We start from the raw sequence: 23,587 nt of genomic DNA on the forward strand, positions 1-23,587 counted from the left end.
CACAAGAAGTCTGTGGTAAAGGAGGACTCAAGTCAAAAACCAGGTGCCTGCTCTAGCAAACGAGCTTCCCTTTCTTTCTTTCTTTCTCTCCCTTCTCTAGAAAGACTATTTTTAGCTCTGTCAACTCACTGAGGACTCAACAAGGATTATTGTTATTTTTGCACGTGCAGTTTCTGTGAGATCACTGCAGACTTGTGCACTTTTATTTCTCAGGTGCACAAGAGATTACTTTGCTTTTGTTGACATTTACTTTCCCTTGTCTTCAAGGCACTGCACTCGAGTCCTTCTGCAAAGCACAGGCCCCCAGCTGTGTCAGCTCTCCTGTCTGCAGGGAGCAGCTCAGTGCAGCTTTGGGGGCCGGAAATGACCGTAGTGATTGAAGTTCCTCCCAGCCCAGCACGGAGCACTGAGGGAACACTTCACCCTCTCTGCTGGGGGAGGCAGACATGGAGCCCCCCTGTGCACACCAGGACATGGCCCTGCAGCTCCAGCCACTGCTGCAGGCACGGAGCTCTGGAGCTGCTGCTGCAGGTGGGACTCAATGTCCAGCTGTGCCTGCTGTGCCAAGGAACAGCCCAGCAAGGAGGAATTGCCTGGTAGTTGCCGTGCTGTGCTTTGGGAATTTAATAAATTTCATGGATTGGTGCATTGTGCCAGGTGAGAGCCTATTTTCTTCCTCTAAGGAAAGAGAAATTCAAGTTCTCAACAGCTCTACTTACTCTAGATATGTTTCTAAAGTAAGGATATGTTTTATGTCTTCTTATTTTTCCTCACTCAGCAGCCTTAGCCTGTTGATCCTACTCTCAATGGAGCTTCCAATTACAAACCTGGAAGCACCTAGGAATGATGTATCTGTTATTAATATTAATGGAATGCTTATAAAAATCAGATAATATTTTAAAATGTATGTCTCTTGCAAGCAGAGCAACTGGTCTATTTTTGTGTCTGGATTCTACAGAGAGTTGACCAAGGAACTTCCCTTTACTGTACAGAGCAGTTTCCCAGGCCTCCTTTGGATCTTGTAGATACCATATGGCATTCCTCTGTCTGAGGAACACCAAGGCCATTCCCTCCACTAAAAGTTCAAAAGCTCTGTTATCTTTGTGCCACTGAAAGATAACTATGTCATGTTAACTTTTGGCTTTCTTAACTTCCTCATGAGCTGCAGCAACCCATGTGCCTTCTGCAACAAAGGGAGACAAGATTGTGTAAAGAGAACAGGGATCCACTTCCCTAAGCATCCCCCAGCATATGTACAACTTGTTGTCTAAAAAGTAATATCCTTCCTCCATAATGTGTTTTTTGTATCTCTTTTTTTTTTTAACCCCAGCAATGAACAACAAAGAGTTTTTTTCTAGTAAACTAGTGGGAAATCTATGGGTTTTTCTCTGGTAAATAATTCTGTTTAGCATCACTCCTAAGGATCTATCATGCTGCCAAGGATCTGACTTAGAAAATAGGAGGAAAGCCTTGTGAGATTGCTTTATTTTACTTCTGAGTGACCTGGAAATCAGAAATATTTAAAAACCTTGAAAAACTCCAAAGGATGGATTGTTAAATTTGGAATTAATACCCAGTAACAGTACACAAAGTAGTTATTTTACTGCTTTAGACCACTCAGAAATTGAAGACATCCAGTCAATATCTTTCACAATGGTAGTGGGTTTAGGAGTTTGAGCTTTTTTATTTTCAGTACTTCTTAACCACACCAGTAAGTGGGAAGAAAGCAAGCAGGAATAGATTGAAAGACCTTCAGGTGAGACCTGGGATGAGAGGAGGGTGTGCACTTGCAAGGTTTAAGTGCCAGCAGCCATTTGGCTTAGTCCAAGCTTTGAACTACTCTTTGTATGTGCTAAGAGCTGAAAATTTTCCCAACATGCTCTTGTGAGTGAGGCACCTTCAAGAGCAGAGGTGGGGACAATGCCCAGGCCTTTGAAACATCTCCTTTAATTACATTAGATGACTAAACCAGTTTTTAGATAGTTCTGTGACCTCCTGGCCATGGGGGGACAGCCATAAACTGCAGGTTATGCCCAGCAATACACTGTTCATCTGCTGGAATTCAGTGTCCCTGCAGAATTCTTGCACCAGTCCTTTCGAGTCTGGCTGTCCATGTGTGCCCGTGGTGTTGGATCCAAGTGAACAGGAAAGGGAAGGAGGGGAGGTGTGAGGATCTGATTAGAAATAGCCTGGTGGCGGTTACGAGGTTGTGGTTTCCGGGCAGTTCTGCTCAGAGGCTTTGACAGAGTTTACATCAATCTTCACACAGAAAACAAGCTCTTCCACTAAATTGTCTGCTGGAATTGAGTCTTCAGTTGTTAAAACCAGTGATCATGCAGACCTTTCCCCTCTGATCTCTCCCCCTGCTTCAAGCTGTTCAATTCAATGCTTTGTAATTTGCCAATAACTGCTCAGGTCAGTTATTTCAGTTGTGTGGAGGGAGTAACAATTTAATGGTGCTCAGTGTGACAGTCAGTTTGAGATGAAGCTGATTCAGCTCAAGTCTTGTGTTAGCCTTGGCAGGATGTGCAGATAAAAATTACCTTTTTCTCTGAACACCCATGAGGTGCCAAACTTTGCCACTGTTTCGTGCTACATTGCGTCCAACTTTGAACCTAAACTATGCACTAATGGTGAAAAACAAACAGAACAGTTGGGGTAGACATAGTGGATAAACTGATTCTCATAAGAGCTATACAGTGGAAGAACATTAATTTTATCTTTAGTGACAAGAATTTTTAATTCTCTGTCTGTCTCTGTTGCAGGAATCCTGTTGGATATACAGAAATATTTTGGGCTTAGCGATGGGAAGACAGGTCTGCTGCAAACAGGTAATGAAATCTCTTCAGTTCAGAGAGTTCACTCTGCCTTGTCTCTCTATGGTCTGCTCCTAAAACACAGTCCAGCTACTCAGTTCTTCTTGTTCCTCCTTGTGTGTGGTATTGCTCACTTCCACTTGTGGGCAGCCTGGCTGTAATGCAACATGAAGTCACACCAGAGTCCTGCCAAAATCCCACAGTATCACAAAAGATAAAGGATTTCTCAAGAAATACAGAACCTGAGTGAGTCACACACATTTTATTGTTGTAGAGGTATTTTGAATCCACTTTTATCTTATTTCAAATATCAATCCCCCACCTAGTTCTGCAAACTCAGCCTGCCCTTAACCTCTGCCCTAAAATCAGCCTGATTACCTGAGGGATAAGCAGCACATGTGATAAAAACCATTAGACCAATGTTGTCTTTGCTGGTTCTTGGTTTTTCAGTGTTCACCTTGTGTTACATGCTGGCTGCCCCCATCTTTGGGTACCTGGGAGACCGATACAACAGGAAGACCATCCTGATTGCTGGGCTGTGCTTCTGGTCTGGGGTCACCTTGGGCAGCTCGTTCATCACGGAGCCGGTAGGTCGCTGTTTCAGAGGGTACCAGGAGAATAACCTGCATACATCTTGCAGGGCTTGGTATGGTCCTTCTCCAATCACATCTGGAAAAGCAGCAGTGGGCACTCACTCCCCAAGCCTGAACTAAATGTATTCCATGCAGGGATGATTGATGGGGTGCTGGAGTCCAGCCTAGCAGTGGAAAGCCCTCACAACGCTGCTGCAATTGATGGGATCTTGTTTTTGTCCTGAATGTTTGTTGTTTGGGACCATACAGTGGGGCAGCTTGTTGGGCAAGCATGTATTCCACCCACCCTATCCTGAAATTCCCTCTGGGTGTCACTCAGAGAAACTGTGCAGGACAGAGCCCAGAGTAGGGTATGAGGGAAGCAGGTGTGAGTGGAGGGAATGCAGAAACATGCAAAAGAAAGTTCAACTCTGATTTCCTCTGGTAAATTTGATGCACTAAAACACCCCTCTGTAACAGTGAGCTTTCTTTCTTGCATGGACTGTTTGGAATTGTAATATGCCTTTCCCCTGCAGTATTACAGGATATTCGTCCTTTCCCGAGGGCTGGTTGGCATTGGCACAGCCAGTTACTCCACAATAGCACCCACCATCATTGCAGACCTGTTCGAGGAAGGCAAAAGGACCACAGTGTTATCTGTCTTCTACATCTTCATTCCAGTGGGAAGGTTGGTTTTCTTGCCAGTAATTGACTGGCCTTTTGAAACTCTGTCTGACCACACCTGTAATTCAATACAACCTGAACCTCAATTAGATATATTTTGATGTGTATCTGCCCTGGCTCTTGCAAAGGGATTTGTCACTTCCTTAACAAGTTTGAATAGAGCTGATTAGGTTTATTTCTGTACTTACCTTGAAGAAAAAAATCACTTTTTTCCCCCCACCATATTGGGTGAGAATCTAAACTCTGGTTTTGATTAAAATATTGAATAAATTCTAAAATAAATATGTACATGAGGGTATGTAATGTATTTCTGGATTTTGGAGGACAAAAGTTTTTAGATGTTTGTTTATTTGACAAATTTTGCAAGAATCCTCCACTAAATGTCTCCCAAGGAAGGACTGGTACTTCCTTCTCCTCTTTTAGTCTAATTCACATTGTGCCTGAAAAAGAGGAGATGGGCTTTTCAAGTGGGTTAGAGACATACTCTGTACTGGAGCAGGCAGCCAAGGCTGGGCCCAGAAGGCAGATTAAAGCTAAAGAAATTCCCCCAGGACATCATTCCTGTGGCTAGCACAGAAAGGAGTCAGTAATAAACCACTTTATGGGCTGTTTGATCTGGGTTTGCAGTGTCATTCTAAAGAATATGGATTCCAAGGGGAATGTGGGACATTCTCAAGACTGGCAAGTAAACTAGCACAGACCATGAGGGTTCCTTCTGTTTATCCCTTTTGAGAACTCTGACAGAACAGTCCTTTGTGCTCTCATTAAGACGTGTCATTTCAGCTATCCAGAGTTCATTGGTGCTTACTGATTATTGCTCTGTTGCTCACAGTGGTTGTGGTTATATGCTGGCAGCTGGCATGGCAAAAAGCACAGGGGACTGGCACTGGGCATTCAGGGTGAGTCACTCCTTTCATTCACTGTAACAGAGTCATCACTGGGGTTTGGATTCCTTACATTTGTTATGTTCAAAGGGGGGAGCAGTGGAAGGACTTCCTGCTGTCTGACTGGTCATGAACATGGTGTTTGAGAGAACTCCTCCTGCAGGACAGTGGCAGAGTTCTGCCTGGTTCTGGGAGGTGAAACTCGACAGCAGCCATGGCAGGTGCTGATGTTCCTCTTACCTGAGGACACGTTTGGAATGCTTGTCACTGCATGGAGACCTCCTCAAACAGAGGAGTCTGAGGGTAAAATTATCATACTGGTAGCACCAGTTTTCTGTAGTGCTGTTAGGAACAACTTCTATTATTTGAAGGTTTCGAGAAAATAACCCCTTCTGTTCTGGTCATGTCATCATAATATCTCTCCACACTGAGCATCCAGTGCTTTGGAGGCACTTTGTGAGATCCTTTTATGCCTTATATTCAAAATAAATCAGCATATGCAGGTGAGTGGGGCAGAATATTTACTGTGTTGTTCAGGTAACACTGGTGACTTCATCAGTGATTCTTGTGTCTGTGGCCAGAGCACTATAGTACAGTTTTTTTCTTCACATATTTTTCTTCTAAATCAGAGGGAGCAATCATGACTCTGTATGATGGGGAGGGAGGATACACCATCCTTCCTCCAAAGTCACCACAAATCACCAAAGTCACTCCTCTTCTTTATAAATGTGACTTAAGCCAGCACACATCTACTTGTGAACATACCTGCAAGTTTCTGATATGTGGTTCTAACAAAATTTGAATTTCTGTGGAGTTTTCACCGTAAGATCTAACCAGCCTTGTGTCTACAGGTAACTCCTTGCATGGGAGGCCTAGCACTGGTTCTCCTGGTTCTTCTGGTCCCTCACAGGATCCAGAGAAGGACAGCAAGACACAGAGCACTGAGCATCTCTGGCACAAGACAAGGAGCACATGAGAAACCAGGTGTACACAGCACTGCCAAGACTACTTGGTGTCAAGATGTTGGATCACTTGCCAAGAAGTAAGTAAGTTGTTTGAGCAACAAGTGTTTGCTACACTGAGGAGTGACCACTCCATCACAAGAAATCTGTCCATGGAATCCTTCTCCACTCCTTGTGTCTCACACTGTTTGCAAGATGATTTGACACCCTTACTAAAAATTTTTATTCCACTCTTACATTTCTTTGCTTCTTCTATTCTCTCATTCTGAGGAAAGGGAAGGAGGCAAAGCCATGATGGCAGCGTGCTCCTATTTAAATCCAGCTCTCCTTCCTACCAAGCTTCCCCTCCCCTCTTGCTTTAGCCCACAGGGTAAGCTGGATTGGTTAAAGTGAACTATTTGCAAGGGTAAATTTGCCTGTAGTTCTTAGTGCCCAGGGAAGGTTAAACAGCACGTCTCAGGCAGTCTCTGTAGGGTATTTGGGAGCCTGCCCTGCCTTTGACACCATAATTCAGAATGTGGGACCCTAACGTGGTTTATAAAGCAGTTGCCCCTGTGCTTTGACCAGCTGAGCTGTGGCCGACACACCTTTTAACCACGAAAACATCAAAGAGAACACCAGCTGACCTGCAGGATGAAGTAAAATACGGACTGCAGAGAGTTTCTCGCTCTTGTGACCCTGCACTCGACCGGGGCCAGCCCTCACCAGGACAGGGGCAGGAGCTGGAGCCAGGATGGGAACTGGGATGGGAACAGCAGGGCTGGAGCTGAGATGGGAACAGCAGAGCTGGAGCCGGGATGGGAACAGCAGAGCTGGACCCGGGATGGGAACAGCAGGGCTGGAGCCGGGATAGGACGGGAGGAGCTGGAACCGGGATGGGAACAGCAGAGCTGGAGCCGGGCTGGGAACAGCAGGTGCCGCTGTGCAGCTGCGCCAGACCCGGCTCGGCACTGCCGGGGCTGCTTCCCCATCCAGGTCTTTGCCATAAACACTTGCTTTCCCAGGACCTTGTCCATCTTCAGAGTGTTCTTCTCGAAGAGAATCAGAGTTCTGTAGTTGACAATTAGTTTTGCATCCTGTTTGCATCCAGAAAAGCCATTACACCAGAGATCCAGTTTGTTGGATCACAATTTGTAGGCAGTACAGTCTGGAGTGAATGAAAAATGAATTTTCCTGAACCAAAAATGAACCTTTCTGACATTTCAACAAGTAGGCTATCACCAGTTTCTTTCCTACAAAGATGTTCCAGCAATGTTGTAACAAAATATTTTAATTTTCTTTTCCTTTAGCAATTGTTTTCCAAAGTATAAAAGTCACACTGCCAAAAAACGAGGTGGTTCCACTTTTGATCAAGTCTAAGTCCTTTTTCTTTAGAAGATGGAGAAGTGGGTTCAGCTCTTAACAAATCTCTGGTTTCACTTGGTCATTTGCAGCACTTTAGTCTCAAAATTTCATACCTCCCTATTGACCTCAAGGGGACTTTTTCCCAAATTAAAGAGACAAGCAAAAAGTCCATTTTCTCCTGGAATAGGGCAAGGAGAAGACAAGGGTTAGACAGTTTTTGTCTGAAAACTCACTGTGCAGACTGACAGTGTAATTTTACCCACTCAGAGTTAAGGAGTGCTACAGTCACTGCATGTTCACTGTTTGAAAGACCCAGACATTACTCTCATTTATATACTGGTTACAGAAACAAAACCATCCTGAGGCATTTAGACTTGCACATAGAACACTTTCCTTTAGCTACTAATCCATTAAATTCTTGCCCACTCTCCATTGTTGTACTTCTGCTATCAAGAAATTCACAGCAATTGTTTCAGCAGAAGTTGGCAGTGAAATCTGCAGGAGACCAGGGTTTAACATGGAATCAGTGGGTCATGGCCTTTGCTCTAATTAGTACTTTATTGTTGACTTTCATAATAAAGCCTGATCAGAGTTCAGATATTCAGGGGAGTGGATTTGGATTATAAGATGTCTGAATGAATTGTTCTGTTATTGCTTGAAGTCCTGGGTATTGCAGGTAGGCTTTCCCTTTCCTCTCACACCCCATTCTTTCTAATTTCTCTCCTTTGTTTTCTTTTGACTTTCAGCTGTAGTTTTGTGTGGTCCTCGCTGGGTCTCACTGCCATGGCCTTTGTCACTGGAGCCCTGGGGATGTGGGTACCCGTGTTCCTGCACAGGGCTCAGCTTGCCCAGGGCAGTGTCCCCCCGTGCCTCCAAGAGTCGTGCAACTCATCCAACAGGTGAGCTGTGACTGTGAAACCCCTTGGAAACACTGCACAGCACTAAAGCACAGCCTGATTGCAAAGGGGGAAGGCAGGATGTGACTGAACACTTCATATCAAGGCAATGGGGTGTCAGTGTTAGACTAAATTGCTCCCAGGTATGCTGAGACACTTCTAGTTGTTTGTCTGTTTGTTTATAATCACTCAGTTAACTGCAAAGATGCTGCCAGCCCTGTTTAAGTAAAGTGGGAAGAAGCAGTAAAAGGAACACCTGAGGGGGAGAAAAAAGGAACAGCTCTAGCAAAATTTCCTTTGACAAAAGGCTGTGCACCCCAAGCTACTGAAACACCCATTTAAATATCTTTAAATCCTGTGTTTTGATGACTTTCTCCTCATCTTCTTGTCAGTCTGGTGTTAAAATCCCTGCCCTGTTAGCCAGATCACGGAGGCTCCCAGCATGAAGAAAGCTTGATGATTTTGATCCAGTATCATACCATGGCATCAAACCAGGAGCACTTGGTCTTGTGAGGACCTTCCAGCAGAGCTCTGCTTACAGAGCACAGTCAGACCAGTCAAGACCCATGAATAAGTATCAAATGTTGGATGGGAAGAAGAATTTACAATAGTAGAGGACTTTGAATTAATCAGAACAGAACTTTTTGTAGATCATTTTTCCCCAGCTAGGAAGAGAAGTTTCCCCTCACAGTGTGTTCTCCAGAACACAAAAATGTATTCAGAGCTCCCCTTGAGCCTTCACAGCCACCCTCAGCCACAGTGAGCACTGGGACTGACTCCCTACCAGTGGCTCCATACCAGAGCCCCTTTCTCCAGGGGGTATCCCAAATCTGGTTTCAGTCTCTGCCTTCATGATGGAATTGAGAGAACTTAGTGCTTCCTACATTGCCTTTCTAGGTCAAGACCATTAAAGGGAAAAGCAGTAACCACACAGAGTGTCCTCTGCTAACGGGGCTCTCCTGCTTGTCTGCAATGGAATAGCTGAGTGAGCTCAAAAGTGATTTCCAAGTTGTAGCATAACCAGATGGATTTAATATTCATCCCCAAATCCTTCAATGAAAAATGCAATTCCATGGGTACCACCAGTGGCTCATTATTCCTTAGTGAACAATACTGAGAAGGGAGTGAGCACAGGAGGCTGGATTGGGGCAGGCAGAGGAGGGAAGCTGAACAGTTTAAGCTGTTTGTCTGTTTCTGTTCAGAGATACAGTTTAAATACTTCCTTTGTTAAACTGAAGGTGTTGGCCTCTGGTTTGTTTTCTAATCCACTTCTGAATTATCATTCCACAGCAGTGTTGCTGGAGCAGACATGGTCTGCAGGGAAGTGAGAGGGAGCACCTGATAGTTTAACCTCAAGTACTGCTTCTTACAGGATGCTTTAAAAATAACCTTGGCATAAGCTCATGTCATGCCAGAAGCAGCATAAGGCTGGTTTTAGACTGTTATTCCAGAGGGATGTAAAGAAACAGAATATAAACAGCTGTGTCAGACCTGGAGCTGCTGGTGCTGCAGGAACTGAGCTGCACGTTCCTGAACCTGTCCAGGGATACTTTAAGGACACTTTCCCCTGTGGCTTTGTTTAAGGAGCAGGGCTGTGTCACTTGACTCCCTGGAACACAAACTCAAACGGCACCACAGCTGACTCAGGTCTCAGGCCCTTCAAGGGAGATAAATAGGCAGTAAGAGGGTTTTGTTGAGGTCTTTGTGCAGACACTTTCGAACAGATCAGACAGACAAGTGAACATTCTCAGACTCTAAAAGATCCCACAGAAGCCTTTCCCTGGGACTAGGCTTCTGTACTTTCCTTCTTCCAGTCAACTGAACTGTGCTTGGATTTGGTTTTGGCTGTTCTCTTTTATTCCAGCTGCAGGTTTATTTCGACTGCAGTTTACAAGAGATGAGTTATTCTAAACACAATTCCACAAATACTTCGATCAGCTAATGTCACCTTGGAACTTGCCTCTCCTGAGCAAATGTCTAAGACAGTTATTCTGCCTGGTGACAATCTCTACTGTCACTATCAAGCTGTAGTGAGTGATGAATCAGAATCCTGAAGAACTTGCAGGCAGAGCACAAATATGCTAAAAGTTTGTTGTCTTGCATAGCAATACTTTTTTTCTTGCAGAATAATTCAGTTCTTCCTAATCAACCAGAAAGAAAACAAGAAGTGGATGCACTGTAGTTTAAAGAAGCAGATCCTATCCCAGCTGGTTACTGTGCTTTGCAGTGACAGACAGCTCAGGAAAATGCACAGAACTTACCATGTAGCAGTCTGAAATATTCAGGAGCACTTGTGCTCAGAATACATTGGTCCTGTCCCCATTTGCCTCCAGAGAATTATGATGCATTAAACAATCAGTGGCATCATTGGTCTTGTTGCAAGAGATTTGCTTTGTCTTTGGGGTCTCATTGGGGACAGAGAGAAAAGCTCATATGAAGTCCCTTTGGAAGCTGAATCTTCTGAGCTATCCAGGCACATTCTTTTAAAACATGAACTTGTGATTCCTAAAGAACACATTTGCATTTGCAGACACACAAAGCTGAAAGGTGCTGGATATTCTGTGTTCAGGAAATGCTACATGGATCTGGCATAGTCAACTATTTAGTGTTCTTTGAACTCTTCTGGGAAGTGGTAGGTGTTTTGCAGAGTCAGAGAAGTGACTCACCTCAGCTGTGCTAACCAGAGGGTTATAATTTAGATGTGTATCATGCCAGTGCTAGGATCCCTTCCAAAACAGCAGATTGTGATGCAAAGTTACTCCATCTGTGTTTCAGGGATGACTGAGTAGATTGGTTCACAGGGTAACCAGGATGACTGAATAACTCCATGGCCAAGCCAGGTCCTACTGAGCAGGGCCCTCCCTGAGCCTGGGTGCATCACACCTGCTCTGTACATGGGAAATTCCTGCTGCACGGGTCACACACCTTCCACTGAGGCTGGGACTGCATCCATGTAGGAGTGGGAGGGTTACATCAAGCAGAATGAAATTCAAGTTCCCCATTAAAGATTCCTCTGGCACTACAGGTATAAGCTACACCCCTGATTTTTCTGCAGTGCTGTGCTCAGCTGAATCCTTTGCTTTGTCACCAGCCTAATATTCGGAGGCATCACCATCGGAACAGGAATCTTGGGTGTCATTGCTGGGGCAGAAGCTGCAAGAAGATTAAGGAAGGTCTACAATACAGCTGATCCTCTGATCTGTGCCACCAGCATGTTCATCTCTGCCCTGTGCCTCTACACAGCCCTGATGGTGGCCCAGACAAACATCCTTTCCACCTTTGTAAGTGAAAATTAGCAAAAATGTCTTTTGGCATCCCCAGGAGAACGGGAAGGGAGAGGAGGAGGCAAGGGATGGGTTTTGCAGAGTTCTCTGCAGCCTTTTAGGAGGTTTCAGTGACTTGTGACAAAGTGGCCAGGTAAGCAAAGGGAATGGGCTCCAGTGCTGCCTGTGGGATCCACACTGGGCATTCCTTGTGCCAGGACAAAGGGCAGGCAGAGCACAAGCTGGGCCTCAGAGTGCCCACACTGGGGAGAACACTAAGCCTATGTAATTAGCTCCATGGAGCTTGTCCCTTATCCAAAAATGTAGTTAAAACAAGTCTCAATCTTATGTTAATTATTAATGCTACGTGGCTAATTTAGTATTCTTATTTATTTTTGCTTTCTGAATACTTAAAGATTGGTGTAGTTGGGACTGTACAACACACACAGTTCTTGCTAAGAATAATTTAGCCATCACCTTCAAAGTCCCAGATTACCAGCTGGTCTTCAAAGTCAAGCTTTTGGCACAGCAAACAGAAGTATAAATCACTTAAATTCTGTTCTCAGCAAAGGAAAAAACAGAAGCCTACCAGGAATGATGAATAGTTCCAAAAAATCCCTGGGAGAGGGATCTGAATGCAAACCTTATTTCAACTATAATCTGGTAACAGCCAGGGAAAGACTCCAAGGATTTTTCCTGTGACTCCACAGCCAAAATCACCATGATTAACATAAATAAGAAAATCGAAGTAAAGTTAATTACAGTAATCAACAGTTCTCTCCAAAAGGGTACTTTTGCAGGTTTTTGCTTCTAAGAATAACACTTGTTCAAAGACATTTTCCTTTTTGACTCCTCAGGAATGTGTATTCCTGTGGAAAAACACCTTTACACCAAGAGATAAACAAATGGATCTGCATGTCTGAGTGTGTGTACACAAAGCAAACTGTGAAATTGAAGATTATTTTTGGATTCAGGAGTGGAGATCTGAGTGCCACAGGAATTAGCCATTTTCTTTTCCTGCTTCTCAAGCTCCCACATGGTCCCTCTCTGAGTTTGTTCTTCAGTTTTGGGTTTTTTTGTCATTAAAGTGGAGAACAACAGTATAATTTACCAGTCTGTGTTAGATGAGTGAACCAATATATTGGATTTGAATTGCCAAAATGTACCTCTTATTAGAGTCATAGAATGATTTGGATTGGATGGGACCTTAAACTCATCTCATTCCACCCCCCCTGCCATGGGCAGGGCCATCTCCCACCATCCCAGGTTGCACTAAATAACTTGGAAAAAGCATGAAGAGAAAGGAAAACTGGAAATGACCCTTTAAAAGTGCTAAGCATCACAAGATCCCTATAAGGGAGATAGACCAATCTCTCATTTGTGTATAAAGGCAGGGAGTCATCCACTGATGGTACCTTGGAACAGTTTGGAAGCCTTCAGAGCCTGCTGCTCTAACTGTTGGATTTGCATCTTGTTATATTTAAAGTGTCAGCCCTTCCCCACTTTTAAGATGAAATTGGTGTTTGTGAGCACAGACAGAGGTGCTTTAATCTATAAGTAGCTGGGTATGTGCAACACTCAAAAGCACAGTCAGTGAGCCTGCCTTCATCCTCACACCAAAGGAGGGCAATGCACTGTGTATGGTCACTGATTTCTTCTCTTTTGCAGATTTTTATTGCATTTGGAGAACTGTTTTTATCTGTGAACTGGGCTGTTGTGACAGACATACTGCTGGTAAGTGTTCATGAACCTGTTTCTTTATTTCACATTTTTTTCTCAACACAATATTGTTCCTAACCCTGAATCTTCTGGGAAGAGATGAATGACCTCCTACCAACAATGCCCTTATTGGTCCCCTGCTCACCTTAGGGATGGAGTCACTGTCACTGAGCTGCTGGGCAAGGATGCCAGTGGCAATCCAGGTGTGGTGGTGCTGCCATCCCACTCACTGAAAGCCCAGAAAGATGTTCTGGCCTGGGTGCAGTTCATGCACATGGAACTCTCCAGTGCTGCCTGTGCCCAGAGCAGTTTGGTTTCTGCACAGCTCTGTTGCTGGATGTCTGCCAGGAAATGCTCTGCACCAGAAACAGGATGATTTTATGTCTATAATCAGGTTTTCTATTTGTGCTGCAAAGGTTTGAAAACATGATCCAAATGAGGGAAAGTCAATAGTCTGTGAACTGTTAACAAGTTCCCTTAATCCAGAATACAATGCAGATGAATTCCAGCACTTGCAAGTCCAATTCACACTTGGGGCTGCAGAGCCAAAGTGCCAGGCCAGCAGTGATGGAATTCCAGGACACCACAAGCCCAAGGAAGAGCAGTGCAGGATTTCATGTGGATTCTGCCAGCAGTAATTTCTTTAGAAAGGAGTCCTATGAAAAGCACACATCTTGTGGCACAGTTAGTCTGGGTCTCAATGAGCAGCTTGTTCTTTTTATCATTTCAAAGGTTTTTAGGTAGTAATATTTAACACACTTGAGTTTTTACTCAAAGGAAATATTTGGCAATCTTTCATTTGTGCTGAAGCTCCACAGTCACTAATCAGTGTCCATGTAAAACCTGGGACAGATATTGTTATCAACACTGAATGAGACAGATTATCACAGCCTTATCAAGTAGTTCATGTGACTTCTTTATTAAATCCATAGTTTGAACAAGTGGAATATGGTTTATTAGTAAAATAGGCAAGGAAATGCTCTACTATTCACATCTAGTAATCAGACTGCAGAAAGCTGATTTAAGTACCAAAGCCAGACTTAATTAAATGATTGACAATTATTTTGTTGCTACCTATGGGCATAAGACAGAGCATTTAAATTGACACTGTCCTCTTCTGTGAAGAGTAAAGTGCTGGGTCACAAGAGAGCCCCAAACTCTGCTTTGGGATCCCTGTGCTGATCAATGGTGTGACTGTAACCCAAACATTTCAAGCAGGAAGCCCCTGAGAGACAAGGAGTGTTGAGACAAGTGTGGTACAGGTAAGATACTGAGAGGAGGGAAATGGTGTAAACCATGAGGACAAGGGAGATGAGGCACCAAGTTAAGGGCACAGCAGAACAGACATCTCTGACTGTTTCTTCCCAGGCAAGAGTCACATGAGCATTTCCCATTCCATGTGAAAGTGTTTCATTCTGAGGGAGCTCAGAGCCATTTGCAGATTCCTGCTGCAAACCCCACTGTCATAATGAGTTCTTCATTTAGAACCACACTGAAGGCATTCATGTGTAGCACAACATGCACTGATGCACAATAGCAGTTCCCAAGAGTCTGGCACCCCAAGGAAGCCTTGCAGGCTGTGCCTCCTGTGGAACAAAGGTGCCTCCAAGGCTGTCAGGAGCCCAGAGTTCCCCCTGAGAGTGGTGGCACCATGGTTTGAGTTGCTCAGATACACCTTTCTTAGTATCTCTACCATCTCTAAACCCAGACAAGCTGAGCAGAGATAAAAGTATCTCTATTACAGTCCTCTGTGTAAAGGATGTGACAGTAATTTGCAAACACTGAGCCCCGTGTAGTGACCAAAGGGCCCAGCTGTGCAGCACCACAGAGCTCTCCTTCCTGTGACCTTGCCTTGCCAGGAGCCTGTCTATGTTTGTATTTTAGAGCTGAAGAGCCTTTCTTTACATGCTGATTGAGATGAAGGAATGGAACTACTTACATTTCATGGGTCTTCAGCAAAGCCCTACTGACACTGACTGTGCATTATGTTCTCTTTCACGGTGCTGCTCTCTACATGTCAGTTTTCTGCACTCTGGAATTTTAATAAAAAAATAAATAATGCAGTCAGCATTAGTGAATTGGCTCCTGCTTAAAATCGCAGCCAGCAGCAAAAGGATTTTTTTCTCCTTTGGCTCTCACAGAATGGTCAGAAACAATTATCCTACAAGAAAAGAGCTGGTGCCTTGCAACAGGGAACAGGTGCAGAAAAACTGCCACTGCTCCAAAGTGACATCTTTTATTAGTTCCTGTTTCAGCTTATTTTGAAATCACTGGGGGTTTGCACCAGAACCAAGTATTATTCCAATTACCATTCTTTTTACATCAGTTGTGGCACCATTGAGGGTTTCTTTCAGCTTCTCAGTTTACTTTACTTTGAATTTCTTCATCTGCATTTTAATTCTGTCCTCTGTCCCTGTTAAAGAGGCAGGTGACACTGAGTGAGGGACTGGTGATATGTGATGAGGGAAGTGAGGCAGATGGTTACTGTCAGCTCATCCCTTCAGCTCCTTCCTGAACTCAAACTGCAAAGCCTGGAAGGAGCTGGATTTGGTTCAGTTCCATCACTCAGGTCTCAGCTTGCTCAGGGAATGTTGCATCTCATTACTGCCTGTGGGGAGTGCCACTGCCATGTCCTGGAGCCAGGTAAATCCAGAAGAGAAGGAGGTCCTTGTCTCCCAGGTGACCAACACCCCTTGGTTGCATTCATTTTAGAATACTTTGGGTTTAGGCACCAGCAATATTTCACCAACTGGCACCAAGTGGGAAGGTGACACATTTGGCAGAGCAGGGCTCTGTGTGGTGTGTTCTCCTGGGAGCAGACAGTCAGTGGATTACCATGAGTGTGCTCTGGGTTGGATCTCTTGAATTCTAAATGCTACTAATCATTTTATCAGAGAAATGATGGAATTGAGTTGAATTTGTGGATAGCTGCTCATTTAGTGGCAATCTTATTTGGGAGCTGGGTTTTGTGCTGCTGGAACCCCACAGGTTCAGTGCATTTCTGCTGTTCCAGTGACTGAAGGGTGCCACAGATAGCAGCAGTAATTTCTCTTTTTGTCTTGTTTCCCATATGAACCGATAGGAGTTTTGATAATGTAGCTGGATTTGCTAATGCATGTTCTCATTTTGCCATGAAAATGACTTTTCTTTCTTCCCACATGGCACTACTAGCCAGACAATGTAGCTAGAAATTCATTTACCCTGCAACCTGTGGAGCTGAAGATGAGAAAGATGCTGCCTGAATGATAAGGGCTCTCCTTTGTGGCTGGTGCATCAAGATGCACTGCATGGAGCCACCTTTGTGCCTCCTGCTCAGTGTAAACACAGAGGGATCAGCTGTACAACCACAGAGCTCATGTGCACGTGGGCAGGGGCTGAGGCTGCACCTGGAGGGGCCCTCATGAAACATGTTTGTCACCTCTGAGGTGATGGGACTGTGTCTTTCAGGGGTTTGGCAGCTAATGGAGTGGGAGATGCTGGAACTGGGAGCCTAAATGGGGCTTGGGAAGGCAACCAACGTGTTCCCATCTTTGGAAGCGCCCTGGGAGCTGCAGGAGTGTTCCCCAGCCTGTGTGTTCCATCTGATTTCTCAGCTGATAGTGCTGTGACAGAGTGTGCAGGAGGGTCTCTCAAACCTCCAGAGACAGCACAGCAGGGGCTGCAAACTGCACCTGTTTGGGGCACCCTGATGGCCTGTCCAGGCCTCTGGGCTGGGTGTGCAGGATGTCACCAACATCACTGCCATGGGGTGGGGCCTGGGCAGTCCCTGTGGCTGCTTCAAAGTCCCCTGTGGGGAAGTGTTTTGTTTCTTTTTTTTCCCAGTGAATCCCACACTGCCTTGTGGGATTCACTGGGTGAGTCAGTGTGCGGTTTCCATCGTACAGAAGAACCTGAGTAACGCCAAAGGCAGAGTTTTTGTGAGCCTCCAAACTACAGGAAACATCCCATGCTTCTGTTTTTCTTGTTAGAGCTTTGTCCCATCTGTCTCTTGCAGTTAGAGATATGGGCTATTAAATAAATGTGGTAAGGAGGTGGTGCAGGGCACTGGGAGAGACAAAGCACATTCAGCTTTTCTCATGCTTGCAATGCCCAGGGTATAATGAATGCAGAACAATATTTGATTAGTATTTCTCAAACACAGCCTGTAAAAGAAATCTGAGTGTAGGACAGATGACACGATATCCTTGGAGAGCCAAGAGCTGACAGTCTCCAGTCCTGTGCAGTCTGTCATAGCCAGGTCTGATTCCCAAGCTCAGAGTTTTCTGCTGTAGTTTCTTTATCTCTCTCTTTGCACAAGAGCCTGTTCCCGAAGTGCAGATGCTCATCTGGTACTCCAGGCATGTTCCAAGAGAAAACACAACGTGGGTAGACTGCACACCCTCAGTGTAGGCTGGTTTGCCTTGGCCTCAGTGAGGAGGAGCTGTTGGGCTGTTTCTTCATCCCACCAGTGACAGGGATTTCAGAGCAGCCAATCCCTCACAACTCTGCCCTTCCTGGCCTGGGACTGGATGCAGTGTCATGGTACCATGGCATCAGAGAGGTTCTCTGTAACTCTGAGGAGATGTCCAAGACATCCCTGGTTTAATATTTATCATTATTGAAGCACTCTATCTGAATATTCCCAGTGAAAAATAAATATTCCCTCTGTGGTTAGAAACACCTACTTTGGAGGGAGTAGGAACCAGTTTGCCATGAATGTTAATGTTTCCTTGGAGGCAGCTATAGGGGCAGTATACAGGTTATATAGCTTGAGTTTGTCTCCTGGTAAAACACCAATCACCTTATAAATTAGTGTTTGAGACACACTTAGGGATGTTTAGATCTGTTTCAAAACAAAAACATGTTGTTGAACAGAGGACTGGGAGAATATTAAGCATTTTGTCTCTGCTATGAGCAAGAGGTTGGAAAACAAAGGTATGAAGGTTTGAAATTGCTTCTGTCTCATTCTGACTGTGAATGCTTTTTGTGTAAGTGCATTATTGAGAGAGACACAAATTATAGAGAATCATGCTGTACTCCTTCAGGCACAGTCTTCAGGAACACAGGCACAAAGCCCTTATTACCCCCAAATTACTACATTTCATCTGACAAAATAGTTCTAATCTACATGATGTTTTGCTGTGTTCTACATGTGCACCACATCTTCTCCAACTTGTTATTTCAATTGTGAGCACTCACAAGTGAAGGTGTAGATATCCAGATATCTCCAGTTACAGACATTGCCACCAAAGCACCACCAGCCACCTCCTGGTCTCACAGGCTGGGTCCCCTCCCTGTCTTCCCATGGTCAGCATGGCCCCACTGACACCCTTCACTGCCACGGCAGCTCCTTCAGGCTCCAGGCACCCCAGAGTGCCCCAGCAGTGCTGCCATGGGGCAGAGGAGACTCTCCTCAGGGCTGTCAGTGCTGAATCCTTGTTAGCAGATCATTATGACTGCAAGGGAGACTTGGCTGGAGGCTTTGGTGGCTGCGTGGCCAAATGGGTCTGCACAGGCTGCTGTGTGTGGAGGCAGGGGACTTCATAGAGTCACAGAATCAGGGAATCAGTTGGGCTGGAAGAGACCTCTGAGATCATCAAGTCCAACCCTTAATCCAACCCCGCTGTGATTACCAGATCATGGCACTCAGTGCTACGTCCAGTCTCACTTAAAAACCTCCAGGGTTGGAGAATCCACCCCTTCCCTGGGCAGGCCATTCCAATGCCTAATTACTCTCTCTGGAAAGAATTTCTTCCTGATCTCCAACCTAAACCTCCTCTGGCAGAGCTTAAGCCCATGCCCTCTTGTCCTACTGTTGGTTGAGAGACAATTGTCACTCCCTCCCTTGTCTCCCTTCCCTGAATGTTTTTTCCTCAACAAAACATGCAATGTACTCTTTTTCCCAGAATAACTTCTCTGTCTCCAAACTTGTACGCAGTGCTTGAATATAAAATACAAAAAGCGAATGTATCAATCTCTGTGGGCTGTTCCCGAGTCGGTGGCCCCTGCTGAGCTCCCTGTGTGGCTGTTCTGTTGCAGTACGTTGTGCCCCCGAGCCGCCAGTCCACGGCCATTGCCCTGCAGATCCTGCTGAGCCACCTGCTGGGGGACGCGGGCAGCCCGTACCTCATCGGCGCTGTAAGTGAACCCTCCGCCTGCTGAGCCTTCCTTGGGCTGCAACTCCCACAAACTAAGACACACACTCACAGAACTGCAGGCACTACCCTGCCCAAACCCACAAATTGCTCACATTGATTCCAGAACACGGACATGTTTCATACACATTTTCACTTGCATGAAACACCTGGTGCTGTGACACTGCAGGGGTGTAGAATATAATCCTGGGCCTGGAGGTGTGAGTTGTTCCCTGCAGTGTGTAGAAATCTGTTCTGTTTTTAAATTTGAAAACTCAAGTATTTTTGAAGATGCACATTTTTGCAGAGACAGTGTCACGGGTATTGAACTTGGATTTAGGGACTTTCTGCTAAGTTTGTGAGGAGTTTCATGGAAATTAATCAAATGTGTGAAAACTCAAGGCTCTTGGTTCAAATCTAGAAGTCTGAAATCTGGCAATTAGTTGATGAGTTTCTTGGAAATCAGAACAAAAGAGATACAATTGTTGCCTTTAGATACTACTTGACCTTTAAAGCTCTGGTCTCAGATTACCTTACTCTTGGATTCCCTTAGTCCCTGAGTCCTGATTTCTCTGTCCTTCCCACATGTACCTGATCTAAGTTTATCCAGATGAGATTAACACAGGCAACCTTGCAACTTCCCACTGAACAGAGACAGTAAACCAGGAATAAAAGTGCTCTGTGTCCAAATGGGATCCTGTGCAATAAGCACCTCATTCCTTCTGGAGTGTTTCTGTGAGCTCAGACACCAACTCTGCCCCTGACTGCTGTTGGTTAAACACAAATCTGCTTTTGGGTCCTGCTGTTTTTCCTAACCTGCCTCAGCCAACCCTTTAGCTTAATATCTGGCTGAAGAGGCAGGGAATAGTCTTTTTCAGAGTCTGTTTTTCTTCCCTCTGCACTCCACTGATTTTATCACTAGGCATTTTAAAATTAAATGCCTTACGTTTGTACTGTGGCCATTATGCTTGCTGTAGTCCCTGGGTGCCCATTTAGAGTTGATCTTTCTCTTATCTGCCTAAACTGTCATAAATAATCATAAAAACCCCAGCAAAGGTTGAAGAGTCTCATATTTGTGCATTTCAAATCACAGAGTATTCTAACCATCCAGAACAAATGTGGGAATAAAAATGACTGCTTTCAACAGTTATCTTTTTGTTTATGCTAAGAAGAGATTTCAAGTTCCTTGAGTGTTGAATCTTACTGAGTTTCTTGAAAGCAGTTTCTCTTTCTGTCTACAGAAGTAAAATTCATGTATGTATCATTTATAACCTTTACAAGGTCATCCTCCCACCAGTGCAAAAAAGCAGCTGCCTGCCAACTTCTCCCAGTTCCTCACAATGTCACTCCATGACTCCTCAAATGCCTTTTGGCTCAAAACTGTCTGTAATTAATTTCCAGCTCTCCCCTTTCTAAGGAGTGTTTCTGCCTGTGCCTGTATTGCTGCAACCCCCTGTTCTTACCCACTGGGTGCCAGTAAGGGAGGGATAAAGTTATTGAACAGCATCAAGAAATGCTAAAAGTCATTGCCAAATGCCCGTGCTGGCTGTCTGGGATGGGCTGGGACATGGTGGAACGTATTTCCTACTCCTGTGACTGGAGGCACTGGAGGCATAAAGGAATTCCCTGATGGCTGGAAGCAGGAGGGCAGTGCAGTACAGACATGCTGGGCACTGGGCTTATAGAATCATAGAATCAGTTGGGTTGGAAGACACTCTGAGATCATCAAGTCCAACCCTTGATCTAACCTCACTTTGATTACCAGATCATGGCACTCAGTGCCACATTCAGTCTCACCTTAAAAACCTCCAGGGTTGGAGAATCCACCCCCTCTCTGGGCAGCCCATTCCAATGCCTGATCACTCTCTCTGTAAAGAATTTCTTCCTGATATCCAACCTAAACTTCTCCTGGCAGAGCTTAAGCCCGTGCTCTCTTGTCCTACTGTTGGTTGCCTCAGAGAAGAGACCGACCCCCACCTGGGTACAACCCCCTATCAGGTAGTTGTACAGAGTGATGAGCTCGGCGAACCCGGGGAGCAAATCTCATCCCTCTGCCTGTTGGATCCCTCCCAGTGCGCTCCCTGCAGACAGTCCGTGTGAGCCGGGGCAGGACGGCGGTTGTCCGGACTAACCCAGTCCTGCTCCCCCGCAGGTGTCCCATGCCCTGCAGGCTCAGGGCGCTCCGTCCTTCCAGCGCGAGTTCCGCAGCCTCCAGCTCAGCTTCGCCGCCTGCGCCTTCGTGGCCGTGCTGGGAGGAGCCTTCTTCCTCCTGACATCCCTGTACATCGAGGAGGATCGGAGAGAATCGGAACGGCCCTGAGGGGTCTGTGTGTCCGGTGGCTTTCCAGTAGGACACCAGCCATGGTATGGGATCTGGAACTCACCAATGTCTGCGTGGTGGTAATGCCATGGTAGTTTCCATAAAAAAGATAAAGGCAAAATCCCAGCAAATTATCAGATTAAATAAACCTCCCACATGGAGCAAAACAGACCACAGAGCTCGCAAGGACCAGGGGAGGGCTGTTGGTGACACCTGCAAAGTGCTGCAGTCCCTGGAGGAAAGCACCAGGACAGACTGCAGAGAACAGGAGGGTCTTCTGCTTTGGCCTTTCTCAGCCCTGAAGAACCAGTCCTGGCTCTCTGCAGCACTTCTCCCCTTCCCCAAAAGCAGGTCATGTTCAAAGTGTAAAATCCTTGAAGTAAAGCTGTTGAATTGGACAGGACACATCCTCAGTCACCTGAACTCTCACAGCCTCCTTCTGCTCTCGCTTTTCCAGGTACCAGCAATGAACTGTCTCTCAGAGGAAGATGAACTCTGGGACAAGATTTGCACAGAAGAAAAGACCATCCCCCCTTTTTCTTTCCTTTTTGTTTAATGAGATACAGCTGGAGAAAAGGCCAAATCACAATCCCTCCATATGGCAGAGAATCCTGCACACTGACTTTTTTGGATGCTTTTGGCTGTGAGGCACAACAGCTCATAGAGATTAGGGAGGGAGGCCTGTGAGTGCTCAGAAGGATGAGATTTGCCTGAAGAATTTGGAAAATATAGATAGCACAAAGTCAGTGTCAGATTCAAGAGTGGAGGGTTGTGATCATTTTATATGTAAGATATCAGTGCCCTCTTTCTAATCGTTTGGGGCTCTTCAGCACATCCTGAGGCCTTGGGTAAGTATCTCCTCTCATGAGGGAACAGAAGCAGCTGTAAAACCACTTAAATATAACTGTCCATTTGAGCTCCTGTCTCTAAAGTGAAGAGGATTTGGAATGTGGTATCTGTTGTCTCAATACCATGCCAGGTACCAAACAGGAACATGGTCAGTGTGGCCAAATTTCATTGTTTGTCACAACGTGGTTTCCAGCAGCACCTTAAAGCCAAAGCCTGAGGAAGACACTGGCAAGTGAATTGTGAAGTGTTATGGATCTTGCCTGATTCCCCCAGTAAATCATAAGGATCACAAAGCACAGTATTTCTCTAATGACTCTGAATGTCTCATGTCACTATAAATAGCATCATCCAGCAACTATTTCTCCCTCTGTCTACCTCATTTTTAAAAAATTTGTACTGAAATCTGACTTTGACCCAGGCAGTGAAATGTGGCAATTAAGGGAAATTATGGAGAAACTTTTTGTCAAACTCAATGTAACAATTGCCTTTAAAATAAAAGTTGCTGTTCTGAAAGACTGAGCAACATTTTCTGGTTGTAAAAGCCAGCCATGGCCATTATACCACTGACCTTTTGGAAATTCCTGTGGTACCAGAGAACCCATGTCCCACAAGGGATTTTGGCAACTGGGTATGAATGCAACAGCTTGTAGAGGTGTAAGAGGTTCAGCCATGGCAGGATTTCAGCAGCTCCGTAGTGCTTCTCTAGGGGTATGTTCAGGATTTGCCCTGGAAACAGATGAGCTATTTATCACTTTTGTGAAGTCAGCATTAAATTCCTCATATAAAAAATTAATCAGAAGCTGTATCTGCCCACTGTGCAGGCACAGATTTGACATATGAGCAAGAGATGCCAAATGCTGTTCTGGAAATGGTACGTGGAGTCCGTGACAAACTCCTTCCCACTCCTACTCTTCTCTCCTCCCAGAAAGCCTAGAAATGAGCAGGATCATGCTGTCTGGTTCAATTGCATCTTTTCAACTGTCTCTTTCTTTCCTTTGTAATTAAGGGCACAGGTTGTCTATTTTCTGTTATTTTTTCCCAAGTTTTAGCAGAACTAACACCCACTCAGGCTCTGAGCCTGAGCCTCTCTGGCCCTGTGTCTTAAAGATGGAACTTTCTTAGGATTTCTTAACACTTTCTGCATGTCTTAAATTTGCTTCTTAGC

General features: G+C 45.1%; 1 protein-coding gene across 1 annotated transcript; it reads left to right on the plus strand.

The window, feature by feature from the left end:
- The first annotated feature begins 434 nt into the window (after positions 1–434).
- Positions 435–22,199, plus strand: LOC139681526 (protein spinster homolog 3-like). Its single transcript, XM_071574963.1, has 12 exons — positions 435–657; positions 2,766–2,831; positions 3,267–3,403; positions 3,925–4,076; positions 4,905–4,971; positions 5,808–5,998; positions 8,009–8,161; positions 11,250–11,439; positions 13,090–13,155; positions 19,159–19,257; positions 21,406–21,617; positions 22,031–22,199. Exons 1-11 carry the CDS (start codon positions 447–449, stop codon positions 21,571–21,573), a joined length of 1,500 nt encoding a protein of 499 aa, XP_071431064.1. The 5' UTR covers positions 435–446; the 3' UTR covers positions 21,574–21,617; positions 22,031–22,199.
- Positions 22,200–23,587: the final 1,388 nt, after the last annotated feature.

This window comes from Pithys albifrons, chromosome 21, assembly GCF_047495875.1.
Source record: "Pithys albifrons albifrons isolate INPA30051 chromosome 21, PitAlb_v1, whole genome shotgun sequence".
In the NCBI taxonomy this organism is placed as follows: domain Eukaryota; kingdom Metazoa; phylum Chordata; class Aves; order Passeriformes; family Thamnophilidae; genus Pithys; species Pithys albifrons.